The sequence below is a fragment of the Anneissia japonica genome, unplaced genomic scaffold, assembly GCF_011630105.1.
Source record: "Anneissia japonica isolate Jap-2015-1 unplaced genomic scaffold, ASM1163010v1 scaffold750_len1593409_cov174, whole genome shotgun sequence".
Lineage (NCBI taxonomy): Eukaryota > Metazoa > Echinodermata > Crinoidea > Comatulida > Comatulidae > Anneissia > Anneissia japonica.
The window spans coordinates 605,714-621,332 of record NW_022756705.1 but is presented as its reverse complement, the minus strand read 5'-3'; the positions used below and the strand labels follow the sequence as shown (position 1 = coordinate 621,332).

Here is a 15,619-nt window from a genome sequence, read left to right as displayed (position 1 = left end):
GTATATTTACGAATGTGATTATACTGATTGTTATCATTTAACTATACAGTAATTAATGTTTATGAATAGGCATGTTACGGTACTGACTTTAGGCCGTGCTTAGGCCTGTTATTGGTAAAATGTATTATTTGTAATTCGTTAGTTGAAATACTGTAATATGTGTTTGTTTTGGTTTCAGGTTTTGAATTGTGTTTGTGTGTAATAGTTGTAATAGCTGTAAGCCTTGTAATTGATGCAACTGTTGTAACTGTTGTAATCCATGTCAAGCATTGTAATCGATGTAATCGTCGTGATCAACTGTTATAGCTGTAACTTCGTCCATCTGTTACGTATCGATACACTATTGCGTGTTTTGTTTGCGAATATATTTTGACGTGAATAAAGCATCATTTTTACAATACAAAAAGCCAAGAATAACTCATTTGTGTCTGACCATGGACCTATTTATTAATAGGTCCATGGTCTGACTGAGTCACCTTCTTCCACATATATATGTATATTTATGTATATATATATATGTATATATATGCATATATATGCATATATATACGTATATATATATAAATATATATACGTATATATATAAATATATTTATATATATATACATACATACATATACATACATATACATACACACATACGCACACACACACATGCATACACACACACATATACACATACAAACACACATACATGCATGCATACATACATAGGCCTATACATGTTATTGAGAAATGTGGATATTTTTGTGTACCATATTCGGTTATTTGTAATCGTAAAAAATATAGGTGATGTATATTTAACACATTGTTTTTTTATGGGAGGGATGTATAACATATATAAAGTATATCATTAAAAAAAAACAAGTAGGTGCATGATAAATGACACATTTTTTACAAAACGTCATATATGTCTTTTTTTTAATTATGGAATAATATCATTACTTACATATGACCTAATTTTGCTTTATTTATAATAATATTAATTTATTTCCAGCAAGGTCAAATAAAATCGGGAAAAAAAAACTACCTTAATACACTTCAACATCAGGGGCGGCGCTGGCAGGGGTCCAGGGGGCAAAGGACAACCCGTCGGGACTTCTGCACACCTCCGCTTGGACCCCCTGTCGGGAAATTTTCAGCATGGCTGTCGGGAAAAAACTATTTAGCGCGAGCAGTGCTACCGTATGTGCGAGGTGTTGTATACTATTGCGATCGTATGGGCTGCAGTGGTGCGCCAGCTCTTCCCCGACAGGGGCTGGTACCTGGACAGGGAGTTAGTACCCTCGACAGGTGGACTAGTAGAATCCCGACATTCTTTTTAAATAAAGAATCCCTTGCTTAACACAAAATTGTATTATCTTTAAATAAATTTTAAAAAAAATCCCCGACAAATTTAATTTTTCCCCGACTGGGAAGGTGGGGGGGGGTGTGGACCCCCTGGCGCCGCCCCTGTTCATCATACCTTGATTACTTTCAATGAATTTACTAATTTATATATTCGAATTGTGTAAGATCATATTAAAACCAATGATTTTGTATTTATGCAACATTGCATTGAAGGTCTTCTAGTGACATTGGTTCTGCATGCCACGGTCTTGACCACACTGATGCACTACATTTGTGTACCTAACGAAAAAGAAAATGAAATTCATCATAAACTTGATGATAATTCAATAAGGCCAGGCATACTCAAACTTATGAAGACCTCTCAAGTCTTCAGGTTTTCATTTAGGCCTATCTTGGAAAGGTGGAATCAAGTTACTTTATCCCAGAAAGACGGAATTAATGTTTCACAGAAATACGGAATTCCAAAATAATATATAATAGACAGAATTCCAATATTTCTTAACTCAAAAATAAAATCTTGGATTATTAAATCACATCTTTAATTGAATATGGAATCTTGAAATGTGATTTTTAGTTTCTGTACCGATAATGATATCTGATTTAGATATTTTTGAAATAAATACAACATGTACTTTATGTATTTAGTTTTAAATAGGCCTATTATATATACAATTTTGTAAAAAACCTCATAAAAACATTATTAAAAAAATGAATATATACTGTCATAATAATATTATTTATTGGATTCACTTTTGCTTCAGTGGTACACATCAGACAATACCTGATGGTGCATCCAGAACAGAAAAAAAAAGAAAGAAATTAAATCAAATTGAAAACAAAAGGAACAACAGAAACAAAAATGAATTAAACGCATATAGATACAGTAAATGAACGCAAATAAACACTAAAAATGAACTCGCGTTCACTGCAGAATTATTTTACCTCATTGCAGGCGCGAACAAGCTCACACGTGTCGTCCGTATTTATTCGACATTCTTCTGGAAAGAACTCGATTTTTACCTTAAATAATTCGCCTCGAATGACCTGTAGGCAAGAAGGTTAATACCGTATTATTCAATGGCTTGCCAAGTCGTTGTATGTATTTCTTTATTTTCTTTTGAATAGTTACAATTTTTGCAAGCTGTCACTTTGCTGTAAACCTTGATGGATTATTATTGGGATGCTGTCGAAATGTTAAAACACCATCTTTCAAAGAGAACATTTTCACATTTTTTATGTATAAATGAAACGTTTAGTAGTTCTATATTTCAACACCACCACCCCACCCCACAAAAAATAGTGAAACTAATTTGTGATAGACAAATTGCTATTCTCATGAAACCACTTTTGGCTCTTGGTGTTTACTGTGTGGTCGACAATTAGTGTACATGAGACCACTGTATTAGTGAGTACCGTCCCCAATAGAAACATGTTTTTTTTTGCGGGGGGTGGGGGAGGGTGTGTTATTCTTTACAGTTTATTCAGATAATATTGTCATTTGTCCACCTTTCAAAGTTGTTCGATTTATTTTTCTTTCTTCATGTTGTTCAAGAATGAACTAAATATAACTGAACTGAATAACACACACACACCCACAATCACACGTGCACACAATCTTCCCCACAGTCATTCCTTCCCCAACCTCTCCTAAGACTCATTTGGAATCAACATACCTGCTTATTTACTTCGAGAAATCGGGTACACCTTTCGTCATATGAGGTTTCCCTATTGTCGTTGATAGTCGTAGCAGCAAAATTGAGAATTATTGCGTAATTTCTGTAATCCTTTTCTGGTATTGTTTCAATGGAACCAACCAGTGTAGCTTGACCTAAAGCAGGGACTAGAGCTAAACAAAAGACAAGCAACAGCATTTTTGCTCTTTGTGAGATTCCTTTAACTTCGTCAACCAACCTGGTCTCTTTCCTCATTGAATATTATTTATTTATTCTCACTAATATTACGAGTACCGAATGAATGACGTCACGTGAAGCGATCGCTTGACTGGTTCGAAACAACGAATTTCGAAACTACGTACTGTACTTTATTAATATTCATCGGTGGCGCTTAACTCAACGAGTGGTGCGTCGTTTAAAATACAAATGGAATAACAGAAAGGAAATTCGTTACAAATATTGAAATAAACTGAGAATCAAATTACATGAACGCCTTAAAGAATTACATTATCAAATTATTATACAGTACTTGAATAAGTTCATATCAATAATCATCTCTGTCATATACTGTATCTATAGGCCTTTAATTCATCTGTGTTTCTGTTGTACTTTTGCTTTCAATCTGATTTAATTTCTTTTCATTTTTGTTTCTGGATGCACCATCAGGTATTGTATGATGTGTGCCACTGATGCAAATTAGTGTATCTAATTATTATTGCTTTGTATTGTGTAGATGTTTAATTACATTTTTATTATCGTTCAGGTTTTATAATGCTAATTGGAACTGAACATGTTATTTGTACACTTTATTATGAAATAATATCAAGGTGCATTTGTGCTTATGCATCGAATATTGGCAATATTATTTTGCTATTTTATTAAGTAACTATTTTGTAGATGCTTGATTAATTTTTCATATTGTTATTTTTCATATCTTGTTAAATTTTAATGTAAATGACGAGCAGCTGATGTTTTATTGCCATTATATTTATCCGTATAATGGGCTATCCCTTCCACTCCTCGATATCAAAGTACTTTGGTTTACTCATTATCTCGCATCCACCTAATTTGTATGAAGAAAAATAACTGTTGTATTGTATTGTTGATATAATTATATCCCTAAGGCCCCACAAAACAAAAGTACATACACGTAAACACGTGCATTTGTGGGACAAATGCACGTTTACGTGCTTTTTTTATAGGACACGCACGTATTCCTAGCCTTGTTCTGATTTATCAGTCATTAAAGGAATAAAGTGTTTCAACATTTATTAATACAGCACCAATTTTATTTACCTGATGCACATGTAGCTATCTTACTGTTTATACAGTTCAACCTAATTAGAAACACACTTCTAAAACAACATTTTGCAAAATATAACATTCTATGTTGATATAAATGTTTTTTTTTCAAAAAATACAATTGATGGAGATTTCTATTGATGTTTTCTGTCTGCAATTTGTACACCTATATCAAAGAGTATAGAACCGCAAAAGGTCCAACTGCCCTGACTTTGTATTCATGCAATGAAAAAGTACTATACAACATAGGGGGCGCCCTTTTACGTTCTCTTGAAGGACGCCTTTTGGTTCGTGATAGCATTTTTTTTGAGATAGGATTCCAATGAAGCCCCAAGAGTCGGACAACTTGCAGTTCTATAGTCTTTGCCTATATCAACAGTATTTTAAAGAGATAATACTGTTGGTTTTCTAACAATTACATAATAAATATAATATCAATCTGTATTATAACTGGTTGCTATGACAATGAATACAAAGGGGGGGGGGGAATGTTCTTGAATACTAATGGCGGATCAACCAACACAAGGCTAAGTAATTATAAAGCTGGGCGATCACCGCGGCCAAGGGTCTCGGCCAACACAATTCTATGGAGAACGCAACGACTCATTTAAGGATCGTATTTAATGACAATATGTTCAGACTCCAGCAACAATCAGATGACGGTGTCGCATCATCTGACGCTCACATAATGCGGAGTTGGATTCGTCGCCGCTGGTCGTGCGATTGTTGTGCCCGGCTTGTTTATGGAACTTTCAATTTGGCTGACATTACCTAATAACACATTCCCCAATCCTTTACCATCTACTTTCTGCGACAACATAGATTAGAGCCAAACTGTGTCTTAGAATTATACATTGTATTGTTTTATTGATTTGCATTTTACTAAAAAAAGAGATAAATAAAATTAAAAGTAAATAATATAAATTAAAATTGTATTCTCTTGTGAAATTGCTTCTTGTACCGTAATTTTATTATTTTTTAAACATTTTACATTTGTGAAATTGTGCTAAATTAGGAAAGGTTGTTTAATTAGAGAATACTTCGTACTTTTAAGATATTTAAGTTACAATTTTTAAATTGTGTAAAGCACACTGAGATGTCGCCAGATATGTCTGCGCTGTATAAGAAATGTATCATTATTATTATTAATAGAATTCAGCGTCCTTGCATGAACATATGACTCCACGTGACATCATGTTCTAATGCTTACACATCATGCAATTGAAGGTTTCTTATTTATGAAAAGATAAACAAATAATACACAGTACTGTATAAATATTGCTTTAATATGAAGGGGAGAATTTGGCAGTGAGTTTAAATATGAGGTCAGTACCTGTGCAATAACAGAATCAAGATAAGTCAGCCACTATTACAATGTACACAAAAACTCAAACATACCAGTTTATGCTCTTAATTTTCTAGGGCTGTGGTACACATAAATATTTGTGACTCTCTTTCACAAACTTTACTTTAAAAAAACAGGAGAGAATGCACTAATATGAAAAAAAAAAAATCAATACAAATTTGGTAAACAAAGTAACATACCCTGTTCATTGGCATATTAAAATTATTCACTTTGACAATAAGACAAAGGACTTTTTTCCTTATAGTAATCCTAAATTTGATTTAACAAAAGTATATTTTCATTTTTTTTTTCTCTGCATATATCACACTGATATCAAAACCTAAGCAAAAAATAGGTCAGTTGCATGTGTATACTTGCTAGTAGTAATGAGGGACATGCAATGTACATCAACCTGTAGAACATCCTTGATTTCTGCTGCGTAATTAATAGATTAGACGAGACTTTTTTTATTCCTTGTTTCGCATACTTATTTTTTTAAAGATTATTGAAGGAGGGTGGAATAAAAATAAAAGTAAAATTTTGCTTTCTTATTTAGCAAATAATTTTGTCAAAATCATCCAGACGGAGGAGAAAATAAAAATAAAATTTTATTGGTGAATGTAAAATAGGATGGTTAAATGCTTCAAATTTACATAATTGGGAAGAAATATACATCTTATCTTTGGAGATTTCAAGGCAGCTGAGGGTATAATAAAAATAAAGAAAAAGTTTTATTTTTTTTCTGAAATTTCCACTTTTTCGTGGCTGTGGGTGCGCTAACTGGCCAAAAATAAAATTTTATTTTATTCGAAATCATCAATATTTGCACTCCCTGGGTTCCCTAAACAAGGTATAAAAAAAGGGCTCGTCGGGGAAATGCAGAAAATTAATAAAAATCCATTTTTAATTTAACTTGCACTGCATTCACAGGATCACAGTGACTGACCACCGCAACACACCTGCCTGTTGTGCTTTGTGGCTCACATCTTGTCATTTTTGGGTCAATATCTTTTGATGGTTGGTCACCGTGATTCTATGAATGCTCTGATGTGTCAAGGTGGAACTTTTCAACACCACACAGCCGAGAATGAATGCAGGCCTCTTCAGGTACAGTCAAGTTTTCTCTTACGCTTGGGTTTTATGAGTTATTCTTATACAATGCTGATAGCATAGTATTTACTGCCATGCAGTACACACAAAATATCTGTAATGGTTGAATTTGCTGGGTTCCTCATCATACCTGCTTCCCTCACTACATATTGCAAATTGAATTAATCAATAAAATGGCGAATATTCTTTCAGTTCTAAAACCAGGGATTTATACACGGAATGCCTCGATCTTATCAATAAGCACGCTGAGTTTACCCTCATCTCTGTACGGCTCCTTCAACTGTAACATCTTTATATTCTCCGCATCATAGTATGTAATTAGGACTTTCCAGTGCAGGAACACTTTAAGAGCATTACGCAGTGTGTCCATGGCACAACTTTCATCTAGTAAACAAACAAAAAAAATCAAAAAACCATAACTTTTAGTCCGAGAATCTCAATGGAATTGATGACGTAATTTAATAAAAATAATACTCACTGTAGACAGCAAATTCCTTTTCAACTCTTTCTTTGGCATGCATATTGACCAGTTTAAGGTACGTGTTGTCGTCCACATCCATGTCCAAAAGACGAACAAGGTTGCATGCTGATAACCAGTAGCCTTCAACAAGTGGTCCAAGGATGGACTGCAAGAACTGAAGCTGACTCTTATTCTCGGTTGACAGGTCAACCTACAGCAGAAGGATTATAATTTATCATAGTGATGTCATCAAACATCATTTACTTATCCATAAGCATCTAATAATTTTTCTACAGCCTTACTGGCGAGTCATTTGCAAATATTTTAAACAAGCTTGTTTTACAACGTGAAAGGGCCTTGGCTGTCTAGAGCTACGAACAACATAGTGCCATACCTATATTTCAATGTGATGAAATTTGTGTAATTTGTTTGTATGCATGAGCAACTAACAAACTCGCCAAATTACTTTAGTCTCAGATAAAGAGATGAATATATATAATGAATAGAGAGTAGCTTAGCTCAGTTGGCTAATCTGGTGATAGCCACTGAGTGTGCGCTGAACCGTGGAGATCTCTAGGTCCCCCCGGTTCAATTTAATTCGCTGCCTCTCCTTGTGTTTCAGCTGGAGAGCTGAAATACAACTTACAATAGCGCACCGTCTTTCGGATGAGACGTTTAAGCTGTTGGTCCCGTGTGCATTATGGCCCATGTACACATTAAAGAATGCAGTACACACTCTTTGGAAGAGTACAGGGATTGTCTCCCGGTGTACTGCCCAATCACCACCAAAAGGACCCCACTGGAAGTAAGTCCAGGCAACAGATTAGGATTTGTGTGGGATACACCACTTATCTTCCTCAGTATATATTCATTATCTTTATATTAAACTCTGTCAAAGTTTATGTGACGAAAAACGGTTGTACGCCAATATATAGTCATTATGTGCCTATATATGGGCATGATGTGCCTATATATAGTCATTATGTGCCTATATATGGGCATGATGTGACGTCTTCATGACCATCATGTCACATGTTTTTGTAAAAAAAAATTTTGACAGTCTGGACAGGACTTTAAGCTCTATTTACACTATCAAATTTTATGTGCAAATTTGTCACCATAACATCATCATATGACATCATTATTCCCATATATGGGCATGATGATGTCACTTAACACCCAAATACGGACATTCACACATACCTCAATAGTCTCTTTATCTGCTTGGTATGTTATTTCATCATCGCTATCCTCACTGTCCCAGCCAGTGGACGCAGCAATACGGCGTACCCACCGTTGATCTTTGAATGCAGCTGTGGCGTCTTTGATGGCAATGATTCCCTTCGCAGCTAGATTCTCGATTGTGTCGTTGATAACATCTGTCAAATTTCCACATGGCTAAATTAAAGAAAATGAAACGATTAGTTATTTTGTCAAACATGATTGATATTTTCCTCAGGGCCATATGAGAAAAAATTCTGAGAAAATATCACTGCACGAGTGTCAATAACTGAGGACAGTCGTTCGTGCAGGGGCGGATCCAATAAGGAGGCACAAAATGAAGAAACAAAGGGGTTATGATGGCAAACGGAGATGAATTTTGACCAATTAGCAAAAGAGAGGCATTTTTGTGGTGAATTTTATTACCTCCTCAAAACAATCAAAACTGGGTGTTAAAATTTTTTTTAAGGTCTGTCCACATTATAAAATTTTATGTGACAAAAAATGTTATATGTTCATATATAGTCATGATGTGCCTATATATGGTCATGATGTGCCTATATATGGTCATGATGTGATGTCATCATGACCATATTTAGGCATATCACATGATTTTGTAAAATAAAATGTTGTAGTTGTCTGGACAGGGTGTTATGCTTACTGGAGCAAAGATGAATTCAAACTGAAGCAGATCACACAGCTGCATAGCTTTTTTCACAAGCATGTCCTTACTGACTGAAAACGGTTGTGATTGGCAAGAGTTAAACATCAACTGTGAACTTCCACACTCTGCAACAATGGCATTGGCTGTAAAAGACAATTACGTACCAAACCTTAATCTTAGTCTGAAAACTAAAATATGAGCATTATAATCGATTAAGGTTTAATTAATGATCAATGTGATTTCAGCATGAAGAATAAAGAACAAAGCACTAAACCTTACTGATTTTTCATTACATCTTTAGGAGCTGGAGATCCCTAGCTCTTGAAAAAAACATTAACAAGACTTGCAGATACTTCATTATATGTTTAAAAAATAATAACTCCCTAGCTCTTAAAAATGTAACAATTAACAAGACTTGCTGATTTCCTTATTATATCTTTGAAAATACAAGCTAGGAACTCCCCAGCTCTTGAAGATATAATAAAGAACAAGACTTGCTGATACTCCATTGCATCATTCAAAGGCTTGGCACTAAATAGGTCTTGAAGATTTAATAAAGAATCAGACTTTCTGTTTCTTATCTTCTGGAGCTTGGGAATCTCTCTTACACGTTCTCAACTGACAATGTTAATAATGATGATGGTGGTGCTGAATATGAGATAAGCTATGCTTTTTACCAAGTATTGACTCCATGAGAAAAACAGAGATGAGGGCATTACTGTAGTAGGAGAGTTGAAAAATTTTCGGCAAGCTCAATTCTGGCGAAATAAACTCCTTCTCTTTGTGCGATTTTAATGTCAACTTTGAACACACATGCCATAAGAGATCTGGGCTAGTGGTACAATCGACTTCAACGCTTTCCCTCCGGATGAGATCGTCTCCGAGAAGACGAAGTGCATGGTTGACAACAGCCACAGATTTTCCAGTAAAACCAATGCTCTGCTCACGAGATGCAATTTCATCTTTCAACAAATCAAACTCCTTGACAAGTGTCTCAAAGAAAACACCCTGAAAGAATACAATATTCGATTTTTTTAATGCGACAAAATGGGGCGGATCTAGAGGGGATAAACAGACTTTATCTCCCTCCCTCTTAAACTTTACGAGCATGCATGTATCTTTATGGCTGTGAAATATAGCCTATTACTGTATGTTGGCCTATATTTAAACTTTCATTTATAAAGAACTATAAAAATATTAGTTTATCAACCACACATGCATCATTAAAGCATCTGAAATTTCAGGCATCACCCCACCCCCCACCTACCTTTTAACAAAAAAATCTGCCCCAAAAAATATTTTTCGCACTATTTTTAATATGAATGTTATAAATATTTAATTATTTAATTGAATGTTCTGTATTTTAATTTCAGGATAATATAATACTTAAAATCTAATTACATGTTTACTTACCTCCCTGAATTTAGTCATTAGTAAAAATGCCACAATGTTTGTGCTCATGATTGTGTAAACTTGTACTGAATCTGAAAATGGGGTAAATTCAGAGATTGAACAGAAAATAACATGAAACAAATCAAACTAAATCTCAATCTATCGATACTGCCTCTATATCAAAAGTAGCATCACCATCATCATCAATTTCTTGAAAGCCAATATACAGAGTGTTACAATGACATATATGCAGCAAAGGTAGGTAAAGCCACATCGGCTCTAATGTTGGATGCCTATCTCTCTTATCCTTAGAGTTTGGGCCAAACTGTGCGATGCCGTAGGGGCTGTGCCAACTGTTTTCAAGCAGCTAAAAAGTTCTATTTACATAGCATACAACAAAATTGCTTTATATTTAAATTATCTAGGGTAACAGTACTTTCATAAAAAAAGAATCCGTAGAATTAAGGTTAACGGTTTGTTTTGCTGTCTGCTGATAGGTCAGAATAATTATATTTTCACAGCTTTTGGAAAAAGAAACTGATTCTTTATAAAGCAACTCTTTGTTTTGTTCTGTATCATTCAATGTAAATTACCATTACTATACCTGCCAACTTTGTTCATGTCCAATGAGTGAAACAAAATAATTATATGTGTACACCACCATCTGTCTTTTTATTCACTAATATATGATATATAGCACCCTCTATGTAATAATGTTTAAATACAGCACCCTCTATTGTAGTTTTAATTACCTAATATAGCACCCTCTATGTTTTGTCAGACCCAAGATAAATATTTCAAACAACCAGTGAAACGAAAACTCACCATATAAAATATGCTCCGCCAAACCCTTGACCAGCTGCCGAGTATCTTCGACGACGATGTCCGTGCCATATAAGGATGTGTCACTGGCTGCCCTCTTGACTTTCGTCTTGCATATACCAGAGGTCGCAATGTCACTCACAGGTGTGGCAGGAACCTGAGGTGACTCTAGGTACTCCTGGAAAAACAGCATTTTGGTTGGTGAAAAATGCACAGTGCTAAAATCTATGTTTTAATAAGTATAAAATTAAACCTTGAAAGATGGCTTCGAAAAACCATTGTATTCTCATTTTCACTTTTATTATATGGTAAAACGATTATATTATTGATGAAGAAAAGCCACACTACACTTCAAAACATACGTGTTGATTGGGACTGAGAAAATTTTATTTACTACTTTATCATCATCATCATCACCACCATCATCACCACCATCATCGTCATCATCACTATAATATTTGACTGAGAAGGACCAAGACTGGCTTATTTTGCTGCAACATGTACATAAATACATTACATTATGTTAATACCAAAAGAAACTTTACATACTTTCAATGAAAAAGGCTGAACAAAGTCAACTTTCACATGCCCATAGTTGTGCTTCAAAACATCAAGTATTCCGCGTACCGCCATCAAGAACGTCTCTTTCTTCTTCGGCAAACCCTTGAATATGAATAAAATTGAAAGTTAAGTCGGCACCAGCTTTAACATACAATGTATATATCAATAGAGGAAAAGTTGTATTCATGTATCGCTACAACATACAGTCAAATGTTTGCTTTTGACCACTACAACCTCCTTAACAATAACCACTACGACCACCACCACAACACTGGTAAATTTTATCATATATCATATCATAATTATATTTCAACAAAGAAATTTACAACCAAACACACACGTTGGTCGGACATAAAAGTCAAATGATTGTTTCTGCCCACTAAAACCTCCACCAACTTAGTCACTACGACTACCACCACACAGGTAAATTTATAAAGAGACAACAACACACATACACACTTTAGTCAACATAAGAGTCAAAAGTTTGCTCAAAAAGCACTCTTCACATGTCGACCAATAATTCCCGTATTGGCCAACTATCAGGAAGCAAGAGCTTAACCTTAATGAAAACTTAAGCTGATAAAAATAATTTAATGTACATCATTTCATAAAACCTCCTTTCGCACTTTCTATTCACAATACTGCTTGTATATACACATTCGCAATATTCCTATTATGCATAAGAACATTTTCTTACCATTTGTTCATTATTAAAGTTTCCATCTAAGATTTTTTCATAGCTTATGGATGCAGGTACAATAAATGCATCTGAAATCACTCCTAATTTTGACAAATAAAAACAAACAACATTTAGATAATTTAAGAATTTTATATAACATAAATTTCAATACAGAAACATATAACATACAGCTGAGGCATGAGGATTAATATGCTTCCCTTCCAATATATCGATCGTCAGTTGACCACCGAATTGACCCATGCTATGTGAACGCTTGCCCAATGACAGCCTGATGACTGTTGGGTGGTCTGAGTTGGGCTTGTTGTAAAACAAATTGTTGTGTAATACTTCATTGAGTTACAGTCTCTTGAAATCGAGTCAGCTGCCATTGCACAGGCTGTAAATGTTATTATTTTACTAAACACTAACCATCATAATATGAGTCAACAACGCACGACAACAAGCCACCTTTGGGCAATAAAGATTTGCCACTCCTTGATCTTCCACCCTCTAAAAAAAATAAATGTAATATTGAGGTTAATTTATAATCTTAGTTCTGTATCAATCTTAGTACATACATATCCTTGGAGAAAAATGAAGAAGAAGTTGGAAGGACAAAATAAACAAAACATTATTAGAAAATATTATTATTAAAATACAGTGATATCTCCCAATTACGTACCGCTCCGTCGTCCGAACAGGGTTCGTAAATGAGAAAACTTGTAATTCAAAGAGTTCAATCTCATTGTGATGAGGGTAGGCCTAGGCCTATGCTACAAAGTACAGGGCTTTAGTAGGCCTAAGCATTGCCATGAGGAAAATTTTGTCACAAAATATGACTTGGATTTTACTGTTTTCTGCAACCAAATAATACTTCACAGAAGCAAAAATTACCTATGCTTACTGTGAAGTATTCATTTGAAGTGTTTTCTGAATGAAAACATGACCATATAATGCCCAAAACGAGTGTTATTATTCTTTTCAAAATGATCGCTAATCCATGCGAATAGCACCTCAATGATCAAAAAGTAAGGTTTAGGGTACAGTATGCCTGAACAAGCATGCATAGCTCAGATGTAATATATCTTGTTTGAAACTTAGTTTTATCTCACTTTATTGGTTTGAATGTTTTTTCTCTTAGCTAAAGTAACAATTTAAATTATTTCTGAAGACTTTTAAATACATTTTAAAGTGTTTTAGTAGTTAAAAACGATTGTTCGTAATGAGGCCATCGCTTCAAATTCGGTTCGTAAAATCAAGAGTTCGTAAATGGGACATTAGTAATTGGGAGATGTTACTGTGACACTGTACTTTTGAAGTGAGTACAATACATCAACAGTTTTCTAAACAAAAACAAGGAAAACATGATCTAAAAGTTGGATAGCACAACCCCTTCCCTTCCCAATAGCATACTTCTGTTGTGGTATTGCTTCATCTTGATATCATTATTAATGACTGTTTATAGAGATTGGCTTCAGTCTTGCATTGCTTTTTATGCTCCAAAATTTTCTTTATTTTTTTCCTATTTTATTTTAATAAAACAATAAATAGTAAACAAAGCTTCCATTGTGAAAGTTGCTGTCTTCCTAATGATTAATCAGAAGTTCAATAAAATAATAAATATTAAATAATTTGTTAAAAATGTTTTTTAACTTACCCATGAAGAATTCAAGACTTTGGTTACTCCGAAGCACCTCTTCAATATACTGATGAAAAAAACCAGAAAAATTTAGAATTATTTATTCAGTTTTTAAAATTTTTTTAAATTAAATTCAATTACATACAAAAACATCATAAATGTACATCCAATATCTAAAGGCTGTATATGATTGTATTACAAAGTTATTATAATAAAATATTGAAGAGTTATACATAACATTGTTATTCTAATAATTTTTAGCTACAGGTGGCTTTAAATAAATTAAAGATAATAAAACAGTAGCAATAATGTTTGAAAAAGGCACTACTTCTCTGCATAGAGCAATACATGTCGAAAATTATGATCATTATTATTTATACTGAGTTTTCGTTTATATTAATGAAAAAACTTACTGTATGTAATGCTGCCCTATACACTAAGTCTTTTTTGCCGACTTCCCGGTCAAGTTTACGTTTAATATAAAAAGCACCGAGGCTCTGAAGGAACCAACTGAAAAAGAAAAATATATGAATAACATTACAAAAATACAAATACATTAATTAAAAATTGATACCACCAAATTAGATTTTCAACGATGATCACCTGACTGACAGCACATCTGCCAAGTGCTTACACTTACACAGAGAATGGCAAAATATTTTGTCAATTGGTCAACGCCAGGCTTGCTGGTCTTAGTGCTGATTTACAGGCTCTTATAACTCACAGGTGAATTAAGAAGTGTTCTCACTGTGTCCGATGGCTGTTGGTCAATGCGATTCTATGGAGAATGCAACAACATGATGCGCGCAATGGATCATTTTTAATGACAATCCGCACAAACTGCCATTGACAATCAGCAGACAGGATTGCATTGTCTAGGGCTCACAGGGAGTGGAGCTGGATTCATCGTCTGATGGTTTTACAACCTTTGGACGACAACATACAACGCAATGACTGCCAAGCTATAGGAATCTGGTATTAACTTGCTTAAATTTACAAAGTAAGCAATTAAAATGATTAATTTTAACTTTATTGGCACAATACACAAAGGATATCTCTCATGTCATATAATGATCCATCAACCTTTACAAGTTAAGTGCAATGTACAGCCAATCAGATGACTAAATCCCTCATTGGCTTCAGCAAAACTTACTTGATTATCGGAAGGTTAAGGTTGTCTCCTGCTGCAATGTGTGGAGCCTTCACACCATAATTATGCAAGATGAATGAGAGAAGGACATAATCTAGATGACTACGATGCATTGGAACGAACACCAGTGGCACACCTTTCTGCAATATACATAATAATGACTTGCATATAAGATTTAATGAAGACATACTGTAAATTTTTGATACATACAGTAAAATTAAAAAAAAAAAAAAAAAAAAAAAAAATATATA

The 15,619-nt window shown here is 34.2% G+C and overlaps 2 protein-coding genes across 2 annotated transcripts in view; both read right to left on the bottom strand.

Moving 5' to 3' along the window:
- Window positions 1-907: 907 nt before the first annotated feature.
- Window positions 908-6,250, bottom strand: LOC117124377 (cystatin-C-like). Its single transcript, XM_033270604.1, has 3 exons — window positions 3,024-6,250; window positions 2,293-2,394; window positions 908-1,629 (listed from the first exon to the last, which is right to left on the bottom strand). Exons 1-3 carry the CDS (start codon window positions 3,276-3,278, stop codon window positions 1,543-1,545), a joined length of 444 nt encoding a protein of 147 aa, XP_033126495.1. The 5' UTR covers window positions 3,279-6,250; the 3' UTR covers window positions 908-1,542.
- Window positions 6,251-6,459: 209 nt separating this feature from the next.
- The window catches only part of LOC117124333 (glycerol-3-phosphate acyltransferase 1, mitochondrial-like), a 22,688-nt gene continuing 13,528 nt past the window's right edge, over window positions 6,460-15,619 (bottom strand). The window contains exons 6-18 of the mRNA XM_033270541.1: window positions 15,372-15,508; window positions 14,632-14,728; window positions 14,237-14,285; window positions 13,009-13,089; window positions 12,598-12,680; window positions 11,889-12,002; window positions 11,343-11,517; window positions 10,539-10,609; window positions 9,803-10,133; window positions 9,123-9,268; window positions 8,444-8,638; window positions 7,259-7,451; window positions 6,460-7,164 (exon numbers count right to left, since the gene is read on the bottom strand). Coding sequence (XP_033126432.1) covers window positions 6,989-7,164; window positions 7,259-7,451; window positions 8,444-8,638; window positions 9,123-9,268; window positions 9,803-10,133; window positions 10,539-10,609; window positions 11,343-11,517; window positions 11,889-12,002; window positions 12,598-12,680; window positions 13,009-13,089; window positions 14,237-14,285; window positions 14,632-14,728; window positions 15,372-15,508 — 1,848 coding nt within the window. The 3' untranslated portion in view covers window positions 6,460-6,988. The remainder of the gene's footprint in view (window positions 7,165-7,258; window positions 7,452-8,443; window positions 8,639-9,122; window positions 9,269-9,802; window positions 10,134-10,538; window positions 10,610-11,342; window positions 11,518-11,888; window positions 12,003-12,597; window positions 12,681-13,008; window positions 13,090-14,236; window positions 14,286-14,631; window positions 14,729-15,371; window positions 15,509-15,619) is intronic.